Source organism: Dromaius novaehollandiae, chromosome W (assembly GCF_036370855.1).
Source record: "Dromaius novaehollandiae isolate bDroNov1 chromosome W, bDroNov1.hap1, whole genome shotgun sequence".
NCBI lineage: Eukaryota > Metazoa > Chordata > Aves > Casuariiformes > Dromaiidae > Dromaius > Dromaius novaehollandiae.
This window is the reverse complement of record NC_088130.1, coordinates 30,573,122-30,596,430: the sequence shown is the minus strand read 5'-3', so window position 1 is coordinate 30,596,430 and position 23,309 is coordinate 30,573,122. Positions and strand designations below refer to the sequence as shown.

General features: G+C 35.7%; 1 protein-coding gene across 1 annotated transcript in view; it reads right to left on the bottom strand.

The window, feature by feature from the left end:
• Positions 1–23,309, bottom strand: part of LOC112995238 (F-box/LRR-repeat protein 17) — a 303,636-nt gene that overhangs the window by 274,537 nt on the left and 5,790 nt on the right. The window contains exons 2-4 of the mRNA XM_064501032.1: positions 14,959–15,081; positions 12,455–12,712; positions 11,520–11,651 (exon numbers count right to left, since the gene is read on the bottom strand). Coding sequence (XP_064357102.1) covers positions 11,520–11,651; positions 12,455–12,712; positions 14,959–15,081 — 513 coding nt within the window. The remainder of the gene's footprint in view (positions 1–11,519; positions 11,652–12,454; positions 12,713–14,958; positions 15,082–23,309) is intronic.

Here is a 23,309-nt window from a genome sequence, read left to right as displayed (position 1 = left end):
GGTATTTTCACACCTTTCATCTCTTGAGAGCTGTATGCTGTGTAAGAATAAGGAGCTGTACAAGCTGACTAGCATTTTGGTTAGCCCTTATCAGTAAAACAAATTCATTTTAGAGCATTTATTTGTGTGCATGTTTCATTCTCAATTAACCACTCTGAAGCCTAAAAGAAACCTATTCTTATTTCTCACATAGCTTAACTCTCCAAATATCAGTACTGTCTTATGAAATTCAAGTATTAGTTTGATAAGAATATTAGCAGTAGCAATCATTCTTTGTATTTACCCTTCAAAATGTCATTGCTTTATTGTCCATTTTAGTTTATATACAGCTCTCTGACATTTTCTCTATGCCTAAGCAGGAAGGAAAAAAGAAAAACCTAAAAGAAACACTTTCCATTCACATTTGATCTTTTTCCCTAGAATTTTTATCTTAGATAAAGAAGATCTATATAGTCATAGCTTATGCAGAAAACATTTTCATTCCATTCTTATACATTTACCAAACAGGTAGGTGGTGGAATAACAGCACAAGCTTTCCCACAACATTATTGCTATGGTCAACTTAGTCACATATATGCCTGTCTGGAACATTAACTTGTGAATGCTATTAACCCAACCCTTAAAAAGACTGCATGTTTTAAAATAAATTTGTATTTTCACAAAACAGTAATTTCTGCATTATTTCAGAGGAAGGTAGGAAGGTACAAACCTTATATAGACATAAAATGTTTGGATGCAGTGGAGCAAGGAAACTGGAAGACAGACACAAGTTGGTGTTTATAGACTTGACCAGCAAAGCAGTCTTCAAAATTTTCAGGCAGAACAGGCAAGATAGAATTCGGCTGATAGTACAGGGCTGGGGCGGGGGGATGAGATGAGATGAGATACAAAACAGAAGAAGAGAGGAACACTTTAAGCTAAGGAATCTAGGAAAAAATATTAGGACAAACTTGTACACAGGTGTGAAAGCCAGAACAGGCAGTTGGAGATCAGATACAAGCAAAAAAGTAGCTATATAGCTATATCTCAAGCCCGAAGTACAGCTTATTAAGCATTAGCAGTCTGAATAGAAAGAACAGTGATAGTTGAAAGACCATAGCAAATGCTACAGTAATCAAGGCAGGAGATTCTAGGGTGAGGAAAGCATATATAGATGATAAAGTTTAAAGTGAAAAGGAGGAAAAAGCCATCAGTGAAATATAAATCCAAAAACATATGCATCTGGACCACTGATGTTCTGGTTAAAAAGTTTAAGTGAAACAATTTAATCTTGACTTGAAAAAGAATGATATTTAGGATAGCTAGAGCAGTTCATTCTCCAGGCCCACTCAATCTGCCCTGTAGCCTATGTGCCAACAACATTTTTGGTGAACACAGCTACCCTGAAGAGCATCTCAAGATACCCAGAAGAGGGCACAAGTTATTTTGTCCACAGATACTGCTTTAATGGTCACTGTAGCAGCATAAAGGGGTTGGGGGAGCAGAATTTTGTAGAACTTCCTTCTATTACAGCTAATTGCGTGGTAGTTTTGATCGATCTCTTGCACTTTGAGCTGTGTATGGTTTTAGTCAAGTTCTTTGTAGAAGCAAAGTGTTTGCATCAAGCTTCAGAAGTTAGACAAGTTCATTTATGTAGTTTCATAAAAAGTTGCACTGGAATTTGCTGGAACAGGATATAAACAGAAAGATTCTTGTCTGTCATTCATTATTTTTATATAATCTTGTCTTTGTCCCATACAAATAAAAGTGTATCTGTATCTATTTTTATCTTTGATGGATGCAAATTACCACCATTTTAAAATGATGATACTGACAGTTTTAAGGATTTGGTTCACAGCACCATACTTCTGATCTCTTTCAGCAAGAAGCATCACAGCTCACTAGGAGCAGTATTATCAGTTTTGATTTATTGCTTATCCTTAAGTGAATGGCTGAAGATTTTTACCAAGAACAACATAGGTCAAGATGACGACTTAACAAATGAAGAACTTCAAGTGATTCATCTGGAGTTTGCCAGCATTCCCTCCTACCACAAGATATGGCTAGATTAAAAAACAAAACAAAACAAAAAACTCCAAAAACTACAGAAATGGAAGCTTTTTGTTACAATTCAATTTAGGTGATTTTAAACTAAGATATCTATCAGCATATGTTCTATTAAAACACACTCCAGGTTTGTGAAAAATCTTTTTCATTCTAGGATCAGAGAACTGTGTAATGATATGTGGTTACCATTGACCCAAGCAATAATTAAATATACGTATTTCAAGCAATCAAAAAGGCTCCATATCCTGCTACCAATCCCTGGTCACCAAGCTTTTAATCAGATTAAAAGCTTAAGTAATTCAACAAAAATATAAGTGCCTACACTCTAGTTTAATTCAAGATTTATTATGCCCATTACATGGTATATAAATCTACCCTACATAAACAAAATTAAACTTTTTGGTTAGTTCAATAACAACTAATCATTTTAGTAAGCAGATTGAGGCATAAATTGGTGTAAAATTTATTTACAGGAAGCCAGGAAAAAATAATTTGACTGCATACATCCTTTTCAGTAAAGCAGTTACATTTTATAACAAAGGTTTTATAACTTCGGTAAAGCCCTTTTTGAAGTCAATGTGTTATTGCAACTTTCGATTAATTTGATTTTACTTGCATTCATTCTTTATACATAAAATGCTAGCAGGTCAAATCAAACCAAATACCACAACAGTAAAGAAATGGTACAGTTGTCTTCTGAGCTGATCACTAATTCCATTTTAACTTTGCATTTGCAGTCCAGAGTGCTTAATAAAAAGAAAACATTGCATGATCCAGAAATACCCTATAAACAAGACTTGTTTCTGTAGTGCCATTGCCTTTGGTATACATTTAAGTTATATTATACAATGGCCCTCAATAACTATAACAGAGAGCGTAACACAACTTGTACTTAAATTTTGCACCATGCTGTAATTTGCCTTCCCACCACCCCCACATTACCTCCATCCATTACATCTGGATTTTTAGTACTTCGAACTTAAGTACTGAGACTATTGATTACAATACATTGTAAATTTGATGTATAAGTTTATTAACATGCCTGTCATCCATGTGCAGACATTAGCAGATATTACCTAAATGCATAAAAAAATGTATTTAACCTTCTCTGAAACCATATGCAAAATCTATTATCTGTAAGTATCATATGAATCATCATCTCTTATCATACTTAAATGTTGACCAAGAAGTAGAAACAAGTTTTGGATCAACTTCTTCTTAATTCCCATTTTATTCCATACCACAATTTACTTTGTGATTATATTAATTTACAAGGTATATATTGAACATTTTTATGCATATATGAAATATCTGTTGCAAGTGGTGCCATAAATTAACCTAAAAAATTAGCAGTGATATAATGACCTAATTTTATATAAAATTGAAGTTTTACAACTGTAAATTAGGTAGGACAATTAATCTACAACATAACTACCTAACAAGAACTCTAAAAACATAATTAATGCAACAATACATATTACAAATCCTATTCTTAGTTGCTTAAAGAAAAAGTACATGACAAAAGCCAGCTCGTAGTAGCCAACAGTTGTTTAAAGAGCTCAAAAAATGCAGTACCTGTTTACAAAAAAAAAAAAAAAAAAAAGTACAGAGTAGTGAAATCATACAGGTGACCTTATTATTCTTATTATTAAGCCATAGTACTTACACACACAGTCAGGCATTTGAAGGTGATCTATACAACTAACTTTAGAAGAAAATTACAGTCTGTACATACGCTTTGTTTCTGCATAGCATAAAGAAGCTACACTAGAACGTATAAAAAGACTAAACTCGGGGATTGGCAATGGGACATGGAACCATTCACTGCTACCAGTGGCCCAGGTCTGTGGTAACTGAAGTTACATCATTTGACAGATGCTCAGTAGTTTTTAAGTGAAATGAATTGGTGCTTTCAGTCCAGTTCCTGGTGCTTTTGTATTGTGGATATCTATCCACTATCACAAATGGGTACTCCCGCTGGCAGCCACAGTAATGAGTGAGTGAGCATGGAGACTGAACAAGCCTCTTAACCCTTGCTAGAGGTCTCTCTCTAGGTCAGGGTTTGCAGCACTTTGGTGGGGCAGTGCAGTGAAGCTTGTACTGCTGCTACTCACGCTGTACCTGTTTAGTGGACAAAAAGAGGACTTCAGTTTCCAGTGCTGTCAGTCTGAAGAGTTCACAAATACTGAATTCATCTTAAAATAAAAATGTCTTTCACCTGTTTAAATACAAAGTTTGCCTATTAGAGACTTCAGATTTGCGGGGAGAAAGAGGGAAAACAAATCATACTATGGATCAAAGCATTAAAGAACATTAAGAAACTATCCCCCCCCCATGCACACACACAAAATAACAAAAACTCAGCAATTCTTGAGTAGAAACTTTTTAGTGGTGCAATGGAAAGTAAACCTTCCTCCTGCAGAGATAAGGTGTCTTTCAAACAACACAACATGAAAAAATACTTTCAATAAAACTTGTGAGCAGATACTGCTTTTAAACCCAGAAGTTAGTATTAAGCATTAAGCCAAGAAGTATTACTTTTTAACAGGCTCCTAATTCACCTAATAGCAAGGGCTTAAACAGAGTTAGTTTAAGTCTCTGGGACATGCCCCTGAAAAATAACTGGAACACTTGAGATAATTGTTTTATACTATTAAGAAACATACAATTGCAGTACATAAAAATCTACACTATCAGGTAAGAGTGCACATAATTAGTTTGCTTCAGTAGTCTTAATTTTCAAAAGCAAAATTAAGTTTCTAAACACGGGTTACTTTCTAAAAATATTCTTGGCAGTACTCAGCCAGAAGTCTCCTAGGTTACGTTCCTAAATATACATCCCCAGAAAATGCATTCTTGGCCTTTAAGGAACCACAAATTCAAAACTGCATTGTCACTGCTGAAGATCTTATCTGGGATTAGGTAAAAAGCAAATCAAGGAATAATAGTTAGTTTCCTCCAATATATTGCTCAGGATCCCAGGTAGTGGTTCATTTCAACTCATTTAACTTTATACTCAGTATATGTAGCACATATATTCATTTCCATCATATATGCTTAGAGCTCATCCTACTTTAAAAGAACATAAAACTCTCAGTTGTCTTCTTCCTCTTTACTTATATTAATGAGCTACACAAAGCAAGCCTCTTCAAATACTTCAGTAAGAATATACATAACTACATTCTAAGAGTCAAATACTATTTAGTTGAATGAGCTTTATTATACACCAGTTGCTAACATCCTGAAGGCATTTAAGAAGTACTTCGATAGTGATCCGGCCAGTTGAATGGAAGAGAAAACAGGGTATATAGTACCAGTATAATATGCAGGAGTTATCTGCTGTGTACTAGCAATTCATTATACCAAACACCCAAAGACCTGTTACCACCAACTACAAAGTCAACACCGCCACCTAAAGGTGAATATGAAGTAATGTATTTATTACTAAATTCTTTACAGAAGCCTTTTACTGAAAATAAAAGTCTGATGCCTACATAGGTTTCAGCAAAATATTTATTTCAGAAAATAGATATTTATGCATAGGCACATATCTTGACTTTTTTTTTTTTTTTAAAGAAACTCAGCAAGAATGTTGCACCTTCAGAACAGTGTTACCGAAAGAGAAACTGCTGAGCTGATTAAAAATGTAAGAACATTTGTGAACAAAAACAAGATCAAATTGTTAGAAAGAAGGCAGTATTAGTTCAGTTTCCTGAAGGAATACCTAAACAACTTTATTGTGCTGCAAAAGTGAACAAACTGAACATTTCAGAGGAGAGAAGCTTCCTGAAAGACTAACTTTCCAACAGACTGCTTTTAACACCGAACAGATGTCTCAGATTTCCCATGAAAGCGTATTTTTCCACATCTCAGTTAAGTTTTAGTACAGTAATTCAATACAGTCCCATCTTTAAAGCACTGAACATTATTTTTACAGTACATTAGTAGGTTTTTTTAGTACTTAAGTATCATGCTTGCCAAATTAAAATACAAGAGGGACTTTTTCATTATTACTGAAGTCTACTAACCAATGTTATCTGCAACACATTTCCAAGACAATTCTGTGAAACAGAAAGCTCTAATATAATCCCTAACAGAAGATGAAGTATCATTGTCCAAAGAGATGATACACAGTAGAGAGATCAATTTCAGTAATGTTGTCATCTTCAAGCTGTTTGCATATCTTTTAACAAGTAAACAGTCATATGTCTTCCGTGTCTACAAAGAAAAGCAGCAACACTTCTGGAGAACACAACTTTTCAATAAACAAAATAACTGAAGGGGATAACTGATACTACAGTTCTCTGCTACCTCAAAACAATCTAATAAACAAATTAAAGAATTTTGGAAAAATATTTACAATGAACATGGAAAAAGAATTCCTTTGCTTTAAGAATCTTCTACTTGAAGTTTCAGAAATTATATGCAAAAATTGCAATAGTATATGGAATGGGAGGGAAGGAGAGGGGCACACTCTTTAGGAATACTTTTCCCAAAGTCTTTTTCATTCACTTGCTGCCAACAGGAAGCTTAGTTAATTCTATATACTCTAAGCTTTAGTAGTTTGCAACATCAAATGATGCACAGTTTATATGGCTTAGAATACTGACTTTTCCCCTCAAACAGTTTGCTTGGACTAAACTCAGGTTCTCTCTCCTCTCCACACGTATGCCCTGTTCTAATGTACAAAAGCCTCCGGGCAAACTGCTGAAGGGTGTATTTTATATCTGATGTGCAAGAAGGGGGTGGGAAGGTGAACCTTGCTTTGCAAACTCGGAAACAGAAGGAAAAATATATCTCAGAGATACACATATGAGTGAGTAAGTGAGATTACACTGCACTGGGGTGATTCAAAAAACTAGAAAAATAAGTTAGTTTTGTCCTTTAGATTTTGACACTATGCTGATTCCAATCAATGCTTTAAATAGATAAGTGTCTCCTTTGACACAAAATAAACTCAAACAAGAATTTTGGTCTTGATTCTTTTGTACTGAAGGTAGAAAAAGGTGGCATTTTTCATATATCTTGTATTACAGCTTAATTCAAATACTAACCCAAAATTCTACTCTGTTAATCACTACAAACTGCAAAGAAAAGAGGGGCAGAACACTAACAGTACTCATCTTTACAGACAGCATTAAATAATTATCTTTAAAATATTTACTATAAAAGTCCTCGTACATAAAGGAAAAAAAAAGATCAAAGATACAGACAAGTCAAAAATGCGGTCATCTTGAAATGCAACCTGTTCTCCACCCACAGTAGACACTATTCCTGGACAAAGCCAGGAGACAAACAAGGAACAAGAAATGGGGTTAAGTTAGACCATAACTGTCTATAAAAGAAAGGGTGGGGGGGTAGGGGAGGATCAGAGGTAGGAATGCCGTCATCCTGTTGCAACATTTAAAATCCGAACTCCATCTCCCTCCATCTTTAGGGGATTCCTTCCTCCTAATCCATATCTATTTCAGCATAAACAAAAAAACAAACAAACAAAAACCCATCCCAGAACAGATACTAGGGAGGTGGAAGCCTACTACTTTTCAGCAAAAATTGTTTTATAATTTTGGCCATTAAGCCACTAGGTAAAGAAAAGCTTGGGGGATGGAGGGGTAGGGAAGGTCTAAAGTTTTCCTAGCTCTAAAATGAAGCCCCCCAAACCAGATCTGCTCTAATCATAGTAACAGGAAATGGAGAGTTTACATACCACTTATGCAAAACTGCTTTTGTGGGCAAACCTTCCCTTTGGGTGCACTGCACTCACTACCTGCTCTGCATTCCCCTACAAAGAAGTCACAAAACCTTTAACACCTTTCAGAGTTCCATTCTCCTGGGGAAGCCTGCAATGAAAGAGCATTTCTTTTCTTTGACAATTCAGGTAAAGTGCAGCCCCATTCCATTTCTCAGTCCAAGCACTGCATGTTCACATGGAGCAGTTCTTTGATTTTTCTACTGAAATTCGGTACTTTCTTTGAGTTGGAGGGGTAAAAGAGAGATTTGTGGAAGATGGAAAGAAGTTAACAATGGTATTAGCCAATTCATCTTCTACCAATTTCATATATTAATCATTCACATAAGGCAAATGTGAAATTTGGTCTCATAGAATTCAATTCCAGCCAAACCAATACAAACATGAGAAGTCCAGCTAATCTAAAGCAAGAAGCTAGGAAATTTCCTGGTTTCATCTGGACAGTTCTATAGTCTGTTCTTCCATTTACACTGAATACCTGTGAGATGGTTAGAATATACCACATTGCTTCAGAGCAGATAAGGAAGGACAACTCAGTGAGCTAGTACCCCTCCAAATGCCTGTGAATTTATTTATTTTCGATTCTCAACTTGGACAGGATGCTAGAGAAAGGATATAGTTACTCGCCTGTTCAAAAGACAGAGAAAAAGAGGTAACCATTTTACAGAAATTTAAATAAAGTCTAAACAGTTATGAACACAACCACCTTGTGTTGTTAAATTAGCCTCACAATGTTAGCTTAACTTGTTCTCATGTATCCTTTCCACCTCTATTGGTAATTTCCACTTATTACTATTAAATAATCAGCATTTCTAAGTAAGGGAAAAAATAGATCCTTTCCTATGAAATGCCGAGCACATTAAACCATCAAAACAAATTCTTCTTTCTCTGTTCCTGCACAGAAGGCTAATAATGGAGTTACTTAGCAACAGAAGAAGCAACTGAACTGTATTCACTGGTCCACATTTCACTATAAAATAACACTCACAAAGGCATTATTTACTTGCTGGTTGCCTCTGTATTAATGTATTTTTGATGCATAAAAACCATTAGTCTGAGACAAGTGTACATGCAAACCCAGCCATCATGTACCATCTATAATGCGTTACAGTTTGAAGCTAGTAGAAATTGCCTGTAACATTTAGCTATTTTTGAGCACCTCTGGAAAAATGGGAGAAAGAGGAAAAAGACAAACCCTGCAGACTTCATCTACAACATTTACAAGGAAGATACAGATGCTATCTAAAAGCAGGGTTGGGGGAAAGGAAACCCACCTTCTTCCTAGAGCAGACTGACAATCCATGAACTTCAACTACACAAAGCAATATGCATGTCAAGTGCACTTTTCTTGACACAGAATATTTCTATTTCAGAGAATGATGTTTGAATGTTTGAAAACAAATACATACGCTTCCCCAAATCCCCTTCTCCACCAATACGGTAGGAAATAAGAAGTGACAGAGCAAATACTAACAGTAGTTTTATCACAGAAAGCAGTCTTAAAAACAAAAATAACTCACAGAACTTGACACAGCAAACAATTGATTAGCATTTGTCACCAACCACTACTCTCTTTTAAGCCAAGTCCATGGCGTTAACAGATTCTGATATTCTATTTTAGAAGGCAAAAAATCTTATTTTACAGTGGCCTGAAAACTTATATTAAGTTCACTTGGTTCATACAAGATTACATTTCCAAGATAACGAGGTTTGAAAATCCCCCATCCCTAGGAAAGAGAAAAGCTGGCAATTCTGTCATCTACCAGAATCATCAGCAAGTACTACTTTGTTCTGTATATTCAACACTGTAGAGTGCTTAACAGCTTTATAATGTATTTCACATTTACATTTCTAGACTAGATTTAAGTAGTTATATTTGGATTTTATGAAGTCAAATCAAAGTTGCCATAAATTTATTTTTCCTGATCGTTAAGGTAGGGCAGAAGCATTAAATGAAAAATAAAATTAAAAAAAAAAAACTGAAAAGTTCATTCACAACAAATTGCGCAAAGGGTAATTTAAATAAACTGCTTGACAAACTTTCAAAAATGATGAAATAGAACAAAACTGTGTACTCTCAAACACAAAACTATCTCCACTTAAAAAGTCAGTATTATATCTCCAATGATGAAAGTGAACAAAGAAAGCATGCAGGTGAAGAACATATTTCCTGGGCTGTCTTAAAATCACGAAGGTATTTGCTATGTCTCATTTCAACTGTTAACTTCAATTGCTTTTCAGATAGTAAAGCCACAGGATTTTTGAATGTTAGTAATTGGGATATCAACTAGTTAGGTTAGAATTCAGACTATAAAGAGAGATTACAAACTTCATTAATAGCAACAACTACAAGACCTGCATAATAAGGAAGGTCAATTTACCACCTTGCCCACACATTTTACAGCAATCATGCACTTACGTAGTCATTTTTATATATACACATACGAGTGTATATTTATATATACATACACACACAGTCTTCATGCACAACAATTGCACAACCTTTCATGTATAATTATGCAGCCCTTGAACACGCACAACAATTTTTTCCTCTTATTACAACACAACTAACACTACAGATTTCCCCATCTTTCCCCAGCTAATTTTTACAGTATTTATTTTTTTTGCAGGCTTCTAAAAACATTCAGCTCTCTTTTTTTATTTGAGAGATTTTCAGGTATGTAGATAGATATTACAAGGATTTATTTTTATGGTACTCAAGATTCCATCTTGCTACCATTAAAAAAAAAAAAAAAAAAAAAAAAAAAAAAAAAAAAAAACCACCCTACACTCTTTGTCTTTGAACTACTTTGAGATCTTCACTTTGGCCATTATCTCCTGTTTCTTGAATTCTTAGAGTTCTGATTAAAGCCAAAAAAGGGGGTTGTGGAGGAAGGGGAAGGTTAAATGAACTCTCTTCTGCATTAATATCTATTTCTCTATTTGAAGCTAAATATCAAATGGCTCAGACTACACAGTATGCTGTTTTGTTACAAACGCAATTTATTTATTCTAGGTCAGCAGTTTTCAAAGTAGAGGTCACAACCCTGACATGAGCTGAAAGATAAGAACTAAACTGCAAGTAAACTTTTTATTTTCTGTGCTTGTAAGTAGAAAAGAAAGTTTAACACACACGCTGTAGCATACTATTTAGTAGATACTGGCTTTGAACCTTAGAACCTGTCACTTCTGAGACTGCGTATAATAATTAGGACACAAGAGACTTCTATTACTATTCAAAAAAATATCTTTTTTCTATCAGCATTAGCACACTGCTGTACTACATCCTGATGAGAAAGCAAGGTATTTCAAGAAAAGATTATCAGAATATTTTATTTGTAGTCAAGAACTTTGCCTCCAAAAATCTTTAACTTAAACAAACACTTTTTACTGTAGAAAAACATATTGGTATAAACAGAATATATATACACATTTTGCATGGACTTTGCCTTCTCCTACATAGATTAGACATCTCCCAAACTACTTCTAGAATATTGTGTCAAAAAGCATAAGTTAAAATGCATCCGGAGTAGCATTAGTTTGACATATGTTGAGTCCACTTCTGAGCTATCTCTGCAGAACCTGAATTCTTATACCTAGAAAACGTTAAGCAATTTGCCATCAAAGAAGAAGCCATTTAGAAGAAAATTTTAAATAGACAAAGAACAAGAGAAAGTTTTGACAATGAAAATGCTGTTAAGGAAGAAAAAAAACTGTAACTTACTAATTTGTTTTCTTGCATGTATATTCTTTGTAACTTCAGACAGCCTTTAGCTATAATGATCATTCCTTCATCTGAGATCTTGTAACATTGCCCAAAATGAATGTCTTTCAATTCTCTGCACTTTGAACCCAGCTGCAATCAATGAAATCAAAGCAGATTAAGCAGATAAAATTTAAAAAAAACAAACACACACCACATACACATGCCCAACAGGATTTGACTGAACAATATATTTGGGGAGTTAAGATTTCAGCATTTTCTTCTCCTTTAAAAAGCATCTTTGTTTGCAGGTTGTACCAGTACTATATACAAGCAAGAAAAACTATAATTACGAGCATGGTAAAATGAAGTTGCTAACTACAGTCACCAAAAAGAAGCTAAGAGAGAAGCTTAAGAACCAATTTGTTTATAGGGCATATATAAGTAGCTAACAACACCTGCATGCTAGATGGTGACAGCATATTTGATTTAACATTTAGGACAAAACTGTAATTTAATTATGTTCTTTTGAGGTAACAGAGATACAGTTGATGAAACCTTTTTGTATGCCTAACAAATAACAGTCTCAATCACTTTCTGCTTCCATAATGCAAATCGGGTTAACTTTAACATAGGTTCCAAATAGAAACTAAGCACATGAAAACTTGACAAACAGCCAGAGGTAAACTGCAGCATGTGAAACCGGAGATTTCATTATAAAAGAGATATTTAATCCCCGAGTTAAAAAAAAGAAAGTATATACAATCTCTACATGACAATATTTATTGCACCACGAAAATATATGGCCATAAACTTATTTTCCAAGTAAAAGAGGTCATCTGATTTTAATTATAGCCTAGAAAACTGTATGTATTCCTCCCCACCCCTCTTTGTACTTAGTAAAAAAGCTGGGAAATATTAAATTTACAAAATAAATTTGTTGAATGGATGATTACCTGCTTTAGGCCTTCATCAGTGAGTCTGTCTTGATTCCCTACATGCACTTTCTGAAGAAGAGGACACTGAGAGGCAACTGCAATAATAGAGGTGTCAGAAAGCTGTTTACACCTGTAGGCAGTATACCTTAGGAGTCCAGGACATTTAAATGCTAATACGCGTACTCCTGTATCTGACACATTCCGACAATCAGAAATATTGATTTCAGTTATATTCTGGCTTCTTGATGCTATCTTTTCCAGTAGTTCATCAGTAACCTGCAAACGAAATTCAAATACCGAAATTTATTTTTCATAAACATCTTAACTTCACTCACACAAAAACTACAATTTCCATGAAGTGTTTGCATAAACTAAGAGAATAAGAAAAGATTTAGCTTCTGAGATAACAATGGACTGCTGTAATAAGTTTTACAGTTAACTTCAAAGAAGTCTGCTGTGGTCCTTGGAGAGAATAAGAGTTAATGGTCCTCTTCATATTCTAGGCAAAGAATTCTCCATCCTTTAGAAAAGATTAGCTTGCCCTTCTACAGCAGTACTCTATTTACCTAAGGTAACATTTACAGGGAAGTAAAAGGCTTATATTTCTCTGAAATGCAATGAATTTTTACCTAGGTTTTGGCAATCATGCAAAACCAGGTGCCAGTCAATATACAGACAAATACTACAGTGATTCAGGTAGCAATGGCCTTCTTAAAATTTGGAGGGGGGGGGGGGGAAAAGCAAGCCAAGATGCCACTGAACAGAAAAGAAGGGAAAGAAAAAGAGAGAAACATCATAAAAAAGTGGGGGGGGAGGCATAATTAAAAAATAGAAGTTCCTTCCAGTTACCTGTCGTATTAAAAATAGAATACTTGTAAAAATAGAATACTTGAATACTGAAGTGTTAGCCTATGAAAGGCCATTAAATCAAAAATATATGCACTACTTTTCCCAGAACTCCTTTGAAGAATAAAATATCCCATTCACTTTTTATCTATGCACACAGTAATTAACTAACATACCAATAATTTTAGAAGATGCCAATCCTGCAAAGCAGGTAGGAAACGTAAGATATTCTTCATGCTGAAGCTTATGAGTTAAAGCAAAATAAAAACAAAGAGAACCCAGAGTTGATAAGACACAATGCATATCCTTTAAATTGAGGAAGTTGTATTTGCTTTCATAAAGTTTAGTTTCAAAAACCTGAGGTGCTTTATCCTGAAGTCTTTCCAACAAAACCACACAAGAATACTTATCTCCCAATTAGGATAGGTGAGATCTTACTTTAACCCTGAAGAGGGCAAGACAGAACAACATAAATCCCTTCTGTTTTCATTTCTTACACAGTCAAGAAATAAACATTTTCTGTGTTGCACTCAGTTTGTTTTCCATTAATAGCAAGTCTAATCTCTTTTCTTATTATTCCATCAGCCTGGCTGTTAGCTATACAAACATAGCAACAGTAGAAATAGAAGTAGAAATAAAGCTAGGCCGCAAGGCATCCTAGAAGAAAGACTGATTTGACACATAGCACTCACACATTTTCAGTCTAAAGGTCCATCAAGAAGATGGACTTCTGCTCTAGGTGTTATTTGGAGTCATTTCAGAAAAATCAGGTGGTCTGTCATATTACTTTTTCACACTGGTTCAGAGACATGTTAAATAGTAACTGTAGAAGCAAAGGAACTAATTAAGTATGGTTTCCTATGAATTGGTGATCTGAAAATAATACCTTATATGCATTCTTTATGTCCAACATAGATGAATTCATATCGTAACTTCTTCAAATTGGACTCTGAGGGTCTCTCCTCTAGCCACTGTTTTCACAAAACTCTCAAGAAACTAGTGTTTCACAAACCTCTACAAGTAGCAAGTTAATAAGAAACCTAAAAGGGGTGGACGAACAGTTTAGATAGCTTTAGAAAAGTTTTCCACAGGAGAAAGTTACCCTGAGCAATCTAAGGCTAAGGTCTGCAAGAATCTCACTGAAAACAATCCATGAATCCCAGAAAAAAATATTTCTAGGATCAGCTATAGAACTCGAAAGACAGAATCTATCTTTTAAATGATGGCTCCTACTGGCAAGAAGGAATATAAAAGCTTGTGAAAGCAAACTGAGCAAAGACCAATTGGGTGACCATTCTCCAAACCACAGCAGCCTTAAAAAAAGTTCAAGTAGGTCTCTCAATGCAAGAGATTTGATAGTTCCGAGCAATGGAATCTCCACTATCTGATGAGGACCTGATAACCTACAATCCCTTTCAAACAGCACTTGCCCTCTCCCTCTTTAACAATGGACATCAGTACAAGTGCCAGTCCAATTATCACAGTTAACAACGGATGTCATCTATATTCAAAAGAGTTAAACTAAGAGTTCATACTAGAGGCTGAAAACATCTGAAAAAACTCTGAAAGTACTGAGGTCCTCGTAAGCTCCTTTTGTTTGTCTTTGATCAAGAATACAAGTTCTGAGAACAAATTTTGAGTCATCCAAACAATTTTTCACAATGAAGCCTTCATACCTGTTGACGACTACTGAGATCCAGCTGCTTCCAAAACTGAAAATCTAAACACAGGTCACGCCAATATTTACAGACTAAAGACGCTGAAAGGCAACGCTCATTCAGGGATAAATTGGAAAATATCTGTAAAGAAAGAGAAAAGATGGATATATCCGTCAGGTGAAGTAATCTTGTTTGGAAGAGAATTAAAAAATAATATTAATATGCATTGTAACACACATTTCTAGGATTGGCTCCATCTTGACTAGCAAAGGACAATAACAAAACCCCATACCTTGCAACAGCTGACAAGTTAGTAAAAGTCAAGTTAGCAACAACAACAAGAAACAGAATGCATTCTATGTAAATACTCATCTCTGACAGAATTTTACATGTGCTTCTGAGATGGCATACTTAAACTATTACAAATACAACTATTAGAACAACAGAAGCCTGTACACATCATTTACAAGCAGTAAAAAGATGTTTTCATTCCTATTCTGATGTACATAGAAAGATCTTCTATTTATTTTCATTTCAATTAAAAAAAATCATGAGGGCAGCAAAACATCAGTCTTGGGGGGTAGGGAGGTTTGGGGAATGCAGCACAAAGATCTGAAGAGCAAGTAAGTGTAATACAAGAAAACAAAGCACAGCCTTAGCATTTTATACCCTACAGTTTTGAGGGCTATAGGGCTACCGCAACCTGCAAAGAGGGAACAAATTGTAACTTTATGGCAGGCTCATATAAATTCCTGTTATATGCATTATATTCAGTCTTTCCTCAGAAGTACTACTATAAATTGATATAAAAAGAAAGTCTATCAAGAGTGAAATATGAAAGCACCTTGTAACCACAAATGAACTTGAATCTACAGGTCAGCCTAAAATGACAAAGGCAATTACGATATTAGGATGTCTAAACAGAAGCACAGCTGCAAAACATGAAAGAGTCTTCCCACTCAGCTGATGCCTCACAAGTACTATGTAGAAGTATGTACAGCCTCCTGTGTCTCAAGGAAACAGGAATATATTGGAAAGTGCCCTTAGGATAGCACTGAGGTCTAGAAAACATTCCAAGAAAAGATTGGGACCGCCTGGCCTAAGAAAAGGGATGGCAAACGGGAAACAAAACAGAGAACACCATTTTCATCATCTTTGTGGTCGATAGGACAGTCAGCCCCCCAAGCTGTTAGGTTTCTAAACTAAGAATAATGAAGCATTAGACTATAATGTCTGATAACTTACAGAATTTCCACATCGGTGTTCTTTAAAACACATCAGACAGTCAATTGTCACGAATAAAACCACCATTATTGCCCCCTTGTTCAAGAGGTTGGTTTAAATTAGCAGTTTTAAATATTCCTATAAAAACCCCTTTGGGGAAAGGGAGCTGGTTGACTGTTCCTAAGAACTGCAAGAGATCATTGCAGGGGGACACCTCCATTAAATGGATGTGAGATTCATCATTTCCACCTTTTTTTCTGTCTCCAAAAGTGTCAGTCTCCTATGTAAGAGTCCTCAGAGTGCTGAAGAATTCTGTCTGATGCCACTCCTTTCTCCTGCAAGCCTTTGATTGACCATTACCAGAGTCAACTGATGTTTCCTATTAGGGAATCAGCTGAACACTGGCAGGCTGAAATGCTGGCAGAAACAGTTTACACCCATTTCCTCCCTGCAGTTCTTTGTCTATACTGGTGACTCTACTTCCAAGGGCAGATCAAGGAGATGGCTCTGAATGGCATCCAAAAATACTCCATCACCTCGAGGGAAAAAGCACTAAATAAGCAGTGACTTGGCAAGAGAGCTGACATTCCTACTGTACCCGTGTAGTTTTAGCTACTAGACACTAAATGCTGTTTAACCAAAAAAAAAAAAAAACACCACACACACACCACTGGAGACGAGACTTCAGTACCTTTTTGACTATTCTCAGCAACACTAAGCTGCTAAAACAGCACAAAACTTTGCAGTTCCTACTATCAGTACAAAACAAAACATAAATCTTTTGTTACAAAAATCTCAGGAGAGAACAAGGCAATCTGATGCATGTTATGTTTAGATGGACATCAGACTTGCCTGAGATAATAACTACTAGGGATGCGGGGGTTGGCATTATAAAATACTTGAAACTAGCCAATCTTTGCTACGAACGGGAAAAATATTCTTATTTGTGGAAATAACTTGTTCATGTCAAGAAACAAGACTGTGCAGTTCATTTTTGCTTAAATTACCATGTTACCAAAGCTGGAAATTCTCGCAAATGGCAGAAGGCATGTTGCTAACTCCAGCAAGAGATGTAGCAATAGCATTGCTGAATAAAAAGCCAGTTTGACTCAATACATGACACAGACTATATTTCTGCACAATTCTGTTGAAACAAATTGTTGAAAGCATTCAAAGTCATATTTTAGTCCATGCTGTACACGACCCTAGTTGTAAAGAGCAGTAAGGTGTCTAGAGGTATTACCAATTGACTTTTACTGGAGAAAGAGGAGTCAAAGTGGGGCAGGGGAGAACAGTTGCCAATATAGCTGTTAAACCTGAAGTTCCAGCATAGGCACACAAGAAGTGGCACAAATGGCACATGTTCAATAAAGCTTTGCTGTTTTGTTTGTCTAAAGTTGCTACAAAAATAATAACCATAGAAGTATTTTGAATACTGCTGTGAAAAACAGTTTCTCTTCAGAGCTTGCAATTATTAAAAAAAAATTGCTGAACTATAGTAAACAGAATTTATTAGCAAAACCTGTATGTATTCCAGTCGGTGACTCCCTACGCCAGCAACAAATCTTGTGCATGCTCAGGATCTTATTCTAAAGGGACTACTTCAGTTGCTAGTTAAAATACCACATTACTGCATGAAGTGCTACAATTCCTGTTGATGACTATCACCATTTAACTCAGTTTCATTTTCTAGGTACATACTGATAATGCGGCAGCTTACTTGCTCTAAGTACAAGTTGTTTTCTAGTACCCAAGTCCTCCAGTTAAAATAATTCCTTAAACGAGTACCCAAGTATGCCTGTATGCCCAAAACTCACATTTTGCCCCCCTCATTCACACCCCCAATCCCCCCCCCCATCAGAGACTGACATATCCTTCAGCTCTCTGTAAAGAAAGAAAATACAAAGTTAAGCAAAGTATTTTCTAGACTCATTTCACTCTTCTATATTGGCAAGATGAAGGGGTAGAGGAAGCACACTCTACACTGAAATTCTGTAAGAACAGGGCTATTCAGTAAAACTGGAACACTGAACCAGCCTTTAACCATCTCCAATTAAGCATAAGTCAGTGGAAAGTCCAAAATGCTTATAACTTGACTTAGTCCAAGGACTGTATATATTTTCTACTCTCTGACTTATTGTCAGCCCTCAAAATCCAGTATCAAAGAATCTTTTCAAAAACACAAATGTATTTCTTTACCATGGAAAAACACACACCCCTCTGAGCCACTTTCAGCATAAGTTCCTAAAACAGACAACAGTGCCTCCTGCTCCACCTCTCCAAGCAATAGTTACAATGAGTGGGTTTTCCTTCTTCCTCAGGAGAGGAAAAATATTTTCCAGGGCCCCAGGCCACATTCTATTTAAGTCCCAATTTAGGACTAAGTCACCCATTAATGTTCATCGTTGACAGTCTTATCCTAATTCCGAGATACAGTCAGTCCACTAAGAGTCAAGTTCTTCAAAAAAACCATTCACAGCCTCATTAATGACCATAGCAGAAAGAAAAAAAAAAAAATCTAAAAACAATGTCTGGAACAATAAGAGTCAACTAACAGACATACCTAATAATCAGTCACACTGCACTCAGTTTCCTCAACTCAACAGTCCAATTTTATTTCCTTGATACACACAACCATACAAACCCCCTAAAGGAAAGGATTCACAAGTTGTCAAACCTTTAAGCAACAAAATATAATTACGTCCACAATATCATCTCTGGTGTATTCACACACATCTGTGACAATCCACAATTCTGGACCAGATGATGGTTCAAATGATTTTAAACCAGCCAAGTTACATCCTTGCATAGCACACTTCAGACTGTCAAAATCCGGCATAAGTTTTGGGGTGTGTGTGTGTGGGGGGGGGGGTTTCCCAATTTTTTAAATAAGTATTTTGTAAGACAACAGATGGGGAAGAGAAAAAAGAAACTGCTCAAGAATATTATTGAAGGGTCCAACCAGAAATGCTAAAAATAAAAACTCTTATATGCAACTGTCACCTTTACTACAGAGTTCCTGTATGATACATTTAAAGGCTGTCTATGGAGAAACAGTGGGGAAGTGCTAAGGTTCTAGTGTCTTGAGTGTATGTTAGATATTTCAGGCTGCGTATCCAAAATGGATTACTTTGTACAAATGAGAACAGGAATGTTTAGCATTTCAAAAGGAACAAGAATAAAAAAGAGAAAACTATAAATCTTTTCTTAAAAGACTACAGATAAAACTTAAATATCATAACTACATGCATTAAGCTTGATTAATATATCCATAATATCCACAACTCCATAATTCTGGCCTTAATCTGAGTTTCCCAAAGAAGTTCAATCAAGTGGAAGATACCTAAATGCACTTCTTAAAGTAAAACATGAAAAGTCACAAGAATCCTGAAGGTTAGTAGGAAAAAAATACAACATTACAAATTCCCCATGTGCTTGCTGACAATACCCTCAGCACCAAAATTTCAAAAAAAAAAAAAAATTCAAGATTTCACATTGCAAAAATAAAATATGAATTAAACAGATTTCAAGTAAGAATTTAAATTATCAGAAGACAATCATGCTTTTACAATAAATGATTTTTAACATACAAACAAGAAGAAAGAATTATTGTGTGCATGGAATTAAGAAGCTTTTGCTTCAAGAACAGGAGCAAGAAAATTTAGTTGAGTACTAATATCATTATTTAAAGATGCTACTAAGAATAAGCTACCAGCTTTAAAACAGAGAAGACATTACAGACCATTGGTCCTAATGCAGAAACAGATTATAAAAGGTCACTCATCACCAATTCTTCTCCACTACTGTCATTTGAAAGATCTTTCAATCTAACTAGAAAAGTAAAGACTTCTGTAAATAAAGCATTCTTTTCTCCCTAGAAGTCTTCTGCATCCAAGAAAAATAGGTATCTATGTAATTATTTCCATTATGTTGTATCAATTATATCTGTTTTGAAGACCGAAAGTTCATGGTATTAACATCAACAGTATATACAGAGAACATGAAAATGTAAACTGAAAACATGGAGGCATACATTTCATGATATTATTCATTTTCATGTCTAATTAATGTGATATATTAATTCTTGGAAAGCTGCCCATTTGTTTCATCTACTGGATATAAGTTGTTCAAGCAACTAACTTAAGTTTCATTATCAAAAATAATTCTTAAGAACCACTCAATAAAAGGAACATGCTTAGTATGACATTTTACTATGAACTGTTAAACACAGCATTTGTGAACTACACAAACATGTTTATTCTCCATCTTATGCTTAAGAAGCAAGTAGTTTGTTCTGTTACATTTCAGAAAGCAAAAGAATAAGCTCTCACCAGAAGACTCAAGAAGGAAAGAGGAATATTTTTGTTTTGTTTTTTACCTTCACTTTATCCACACATAACCTCAATGGAATATGGGAAAAATGAATGACTCATGAACACCTGAATAAGTCAAAGTGAGAAGCACTCAAGGAACACACCTCAGAGGAGTTTGTTTTTTAACCTCCATATACCCATAAAATGAATCAGATTAAAAAGGCTCTTGGGACTAACAAAATTGTCAGTCTGATAAAGTGATGGTGTGATTTCACAACACAACTCAGCTGATCTTAGGGCAGCAGGATCAGTTCTACCTGTTCCCCACTCCTGGCTCCCCTTGCGCTGGGTTTAGTGACCATGCTCTGAGAAAGTCGTTTCAGGCAGCTGATCCTGAAGAAGTCTTGCAGTGTCAGGTTTGCATCAGATTAGCCAGCTGAACCAACTTGCTCTACAACTGCATGTCTCTGCAGGAGACAAAGGAAGCAGCAGGACCATGCAGCCAGAGGTTACAAAAGGCAGAGAGACACTGCCCTTAGCACCTACTTGCTAACAGGTTGGCTTAGTTGTAATGCAAAACCCGACTTTAATTTCTGTCTCTAAGACATAAATAGGAGACACTGATACAGGGCTCTGTGCCTTTCCTGTAAATGGAGAGAAAGTGTTCCGACTAATGTGCAGAGACATCTTAGCTTGAAGGAGCTGATGAAGTTCAGCCACCCAGATTCTCAGCCTCCTACACTGTCCTCACTAAAAGCCATCTGAGCTGCCTGTGAATCACCACAACAGTTTACAATGGAGCACAGTAAGCCATACCAAAAGCTGGGAAGAACCAAACAAGTGAGGCACCCTGAATAAAAGGTAAATGAACAGGAAATAAAAACAGAAGTTACAATTAATTTACTTTGCATTTGAACACCCTAAGATCCGTAATCTATTACCTTTTTCCATAAATATAATACATAGTACAAGGGGAGTGAGGGAGAAGTGTTAGACCACCTGACGTCAGGAAAAGCAGAAATTTCAGCCCAAGACTTCTGTCTCTTCCATCCCTAAGTAATTCTGTAACATGGAAACCTACATGTTTCTGTGAAAGCCTTTTTTTTTTTTTTTTTTTTTTTAAGCAGAGACCTGTGGAAAGCAAAATAGCTATTTTTTAAAAACAATTCTGCAAGAAATCACAAAATACATCAGGACATATTTTAGAACTTTTCCATTTACAATCATGTTCATAATACTATCTTCACTTTTATTCCGAGTATACTGGCACCTCTCCTTCATAACATAAGCTCAACAATTCACATCGTACTAGCACAGAAAAGTTAGAGCTGGTTCATTTCTCTATTGTAATAATAGAGTAACAGCAAACTTCATAACTAGAGAAGAGTTACATTGATTTGTTTTCTTGGCTAATAGAGCAAGAGTTAATCAGAACAGTTGCACCTGACGGAAAAGAACATTTACCTCTCTGCAATAGCCACAAAGGTGGGAAAATCTTTTTCATTCTTCCTAGTGCTATAACTAAAAATACAGTCTGAAATAACTTCCAGACCAGAGAATCTGTTGGGGACACCAGCACGAGAAGGAAATAAATATGGTATTAGAGCACCAACACCATGCATTTGTGGATGAAGTCCAATCCAAGTGATGTATTTGGATACCTCTGTTTCATGATTAAGCCAGAAAAAAAAAAAAAAAAAAAAAAAAACACAGAGTGCAACTGAAATACATATTTCTAGTCTTTTCAGGTGTAAGCTTAGTACAAATAAATGTCAAACTGTTCAGGAGTCAACTGACAGGCTACAGCTAAGAGTTTTGGTTTTATTCTCGCCCTCTCAATATCGCTCTGATAATCTTAAATTCAGTGCTAGTAATTTAGCATCAATATTATCAAAAACAAACATGTAAAAGCAGTTATTACAGCAAGGAAAGAATGAGAAAAGTGAAAAGAAAAAAAAAAATCACAGTTGGGGGGAGGAGGGAATCAAGAAGAGGAACCAGTGATGCCCCAAATATATTTATGAAAACTGAAGGAAACAATAATATACTTACCTTTTCATTCATTGTCCCTAAGCTCTAAGTTGAAAATGACAGTGTATCTGCTTCAGACAGAGTAACATACGTTCATGGTTTATAAAAATAAAAGCAGCAAAATGATACAGACAACCTCAAAAAGATCATCTAATCTAGAGCTTCTTTCTGCTCCGAAGCAAGTTCAAGCATACCTAAAACAATGCTGATAACCAATAAGGACATCCCACGTGTTTAAAAAAAAAAAAAAAAAAAAAAAAAACCCACATACCCACGCAACACACCCACACACAACACCCACACACTCCTCACATAACCTCATAGACAGGAAGTAATCTTTGCCAAGACTGAAACGTTCGCACAGTATCGTTTTCCACATACCTCATTTAAATCTCCCTTACATCAAGTTAAGCTTACTCTTTCTTACTGAATCACAAAGGACAGGAAACACAGTCAAACCTTTTATCAGTTTTCTCATACCAGAAGTGTGCATCTGATCTCAGTCTTCTTTTTCTATGTGAAACAAAGCCTTCAAATTATTGTCATAGGTCATGTTTTCACACCCTCTAGCTCTCCTTCAAATCCTCTCCACTTTGCCTTCAATTTTTAAGGAGAGTCCAGTGCACACAATCTCACACAGTACTGCAGCAAAGGCTTTACAAGCACCAAGCAGATCAGAACTTCCTTTCTGCATCCTACATACCAAGTTCCTTTTCTAACAGATCAAAAAAGAAGGCTTTAGTGATGGAATTGGTATTGCTAAGTTCACTCAGTTGATGACCACTCTACACCAGTTCCTTC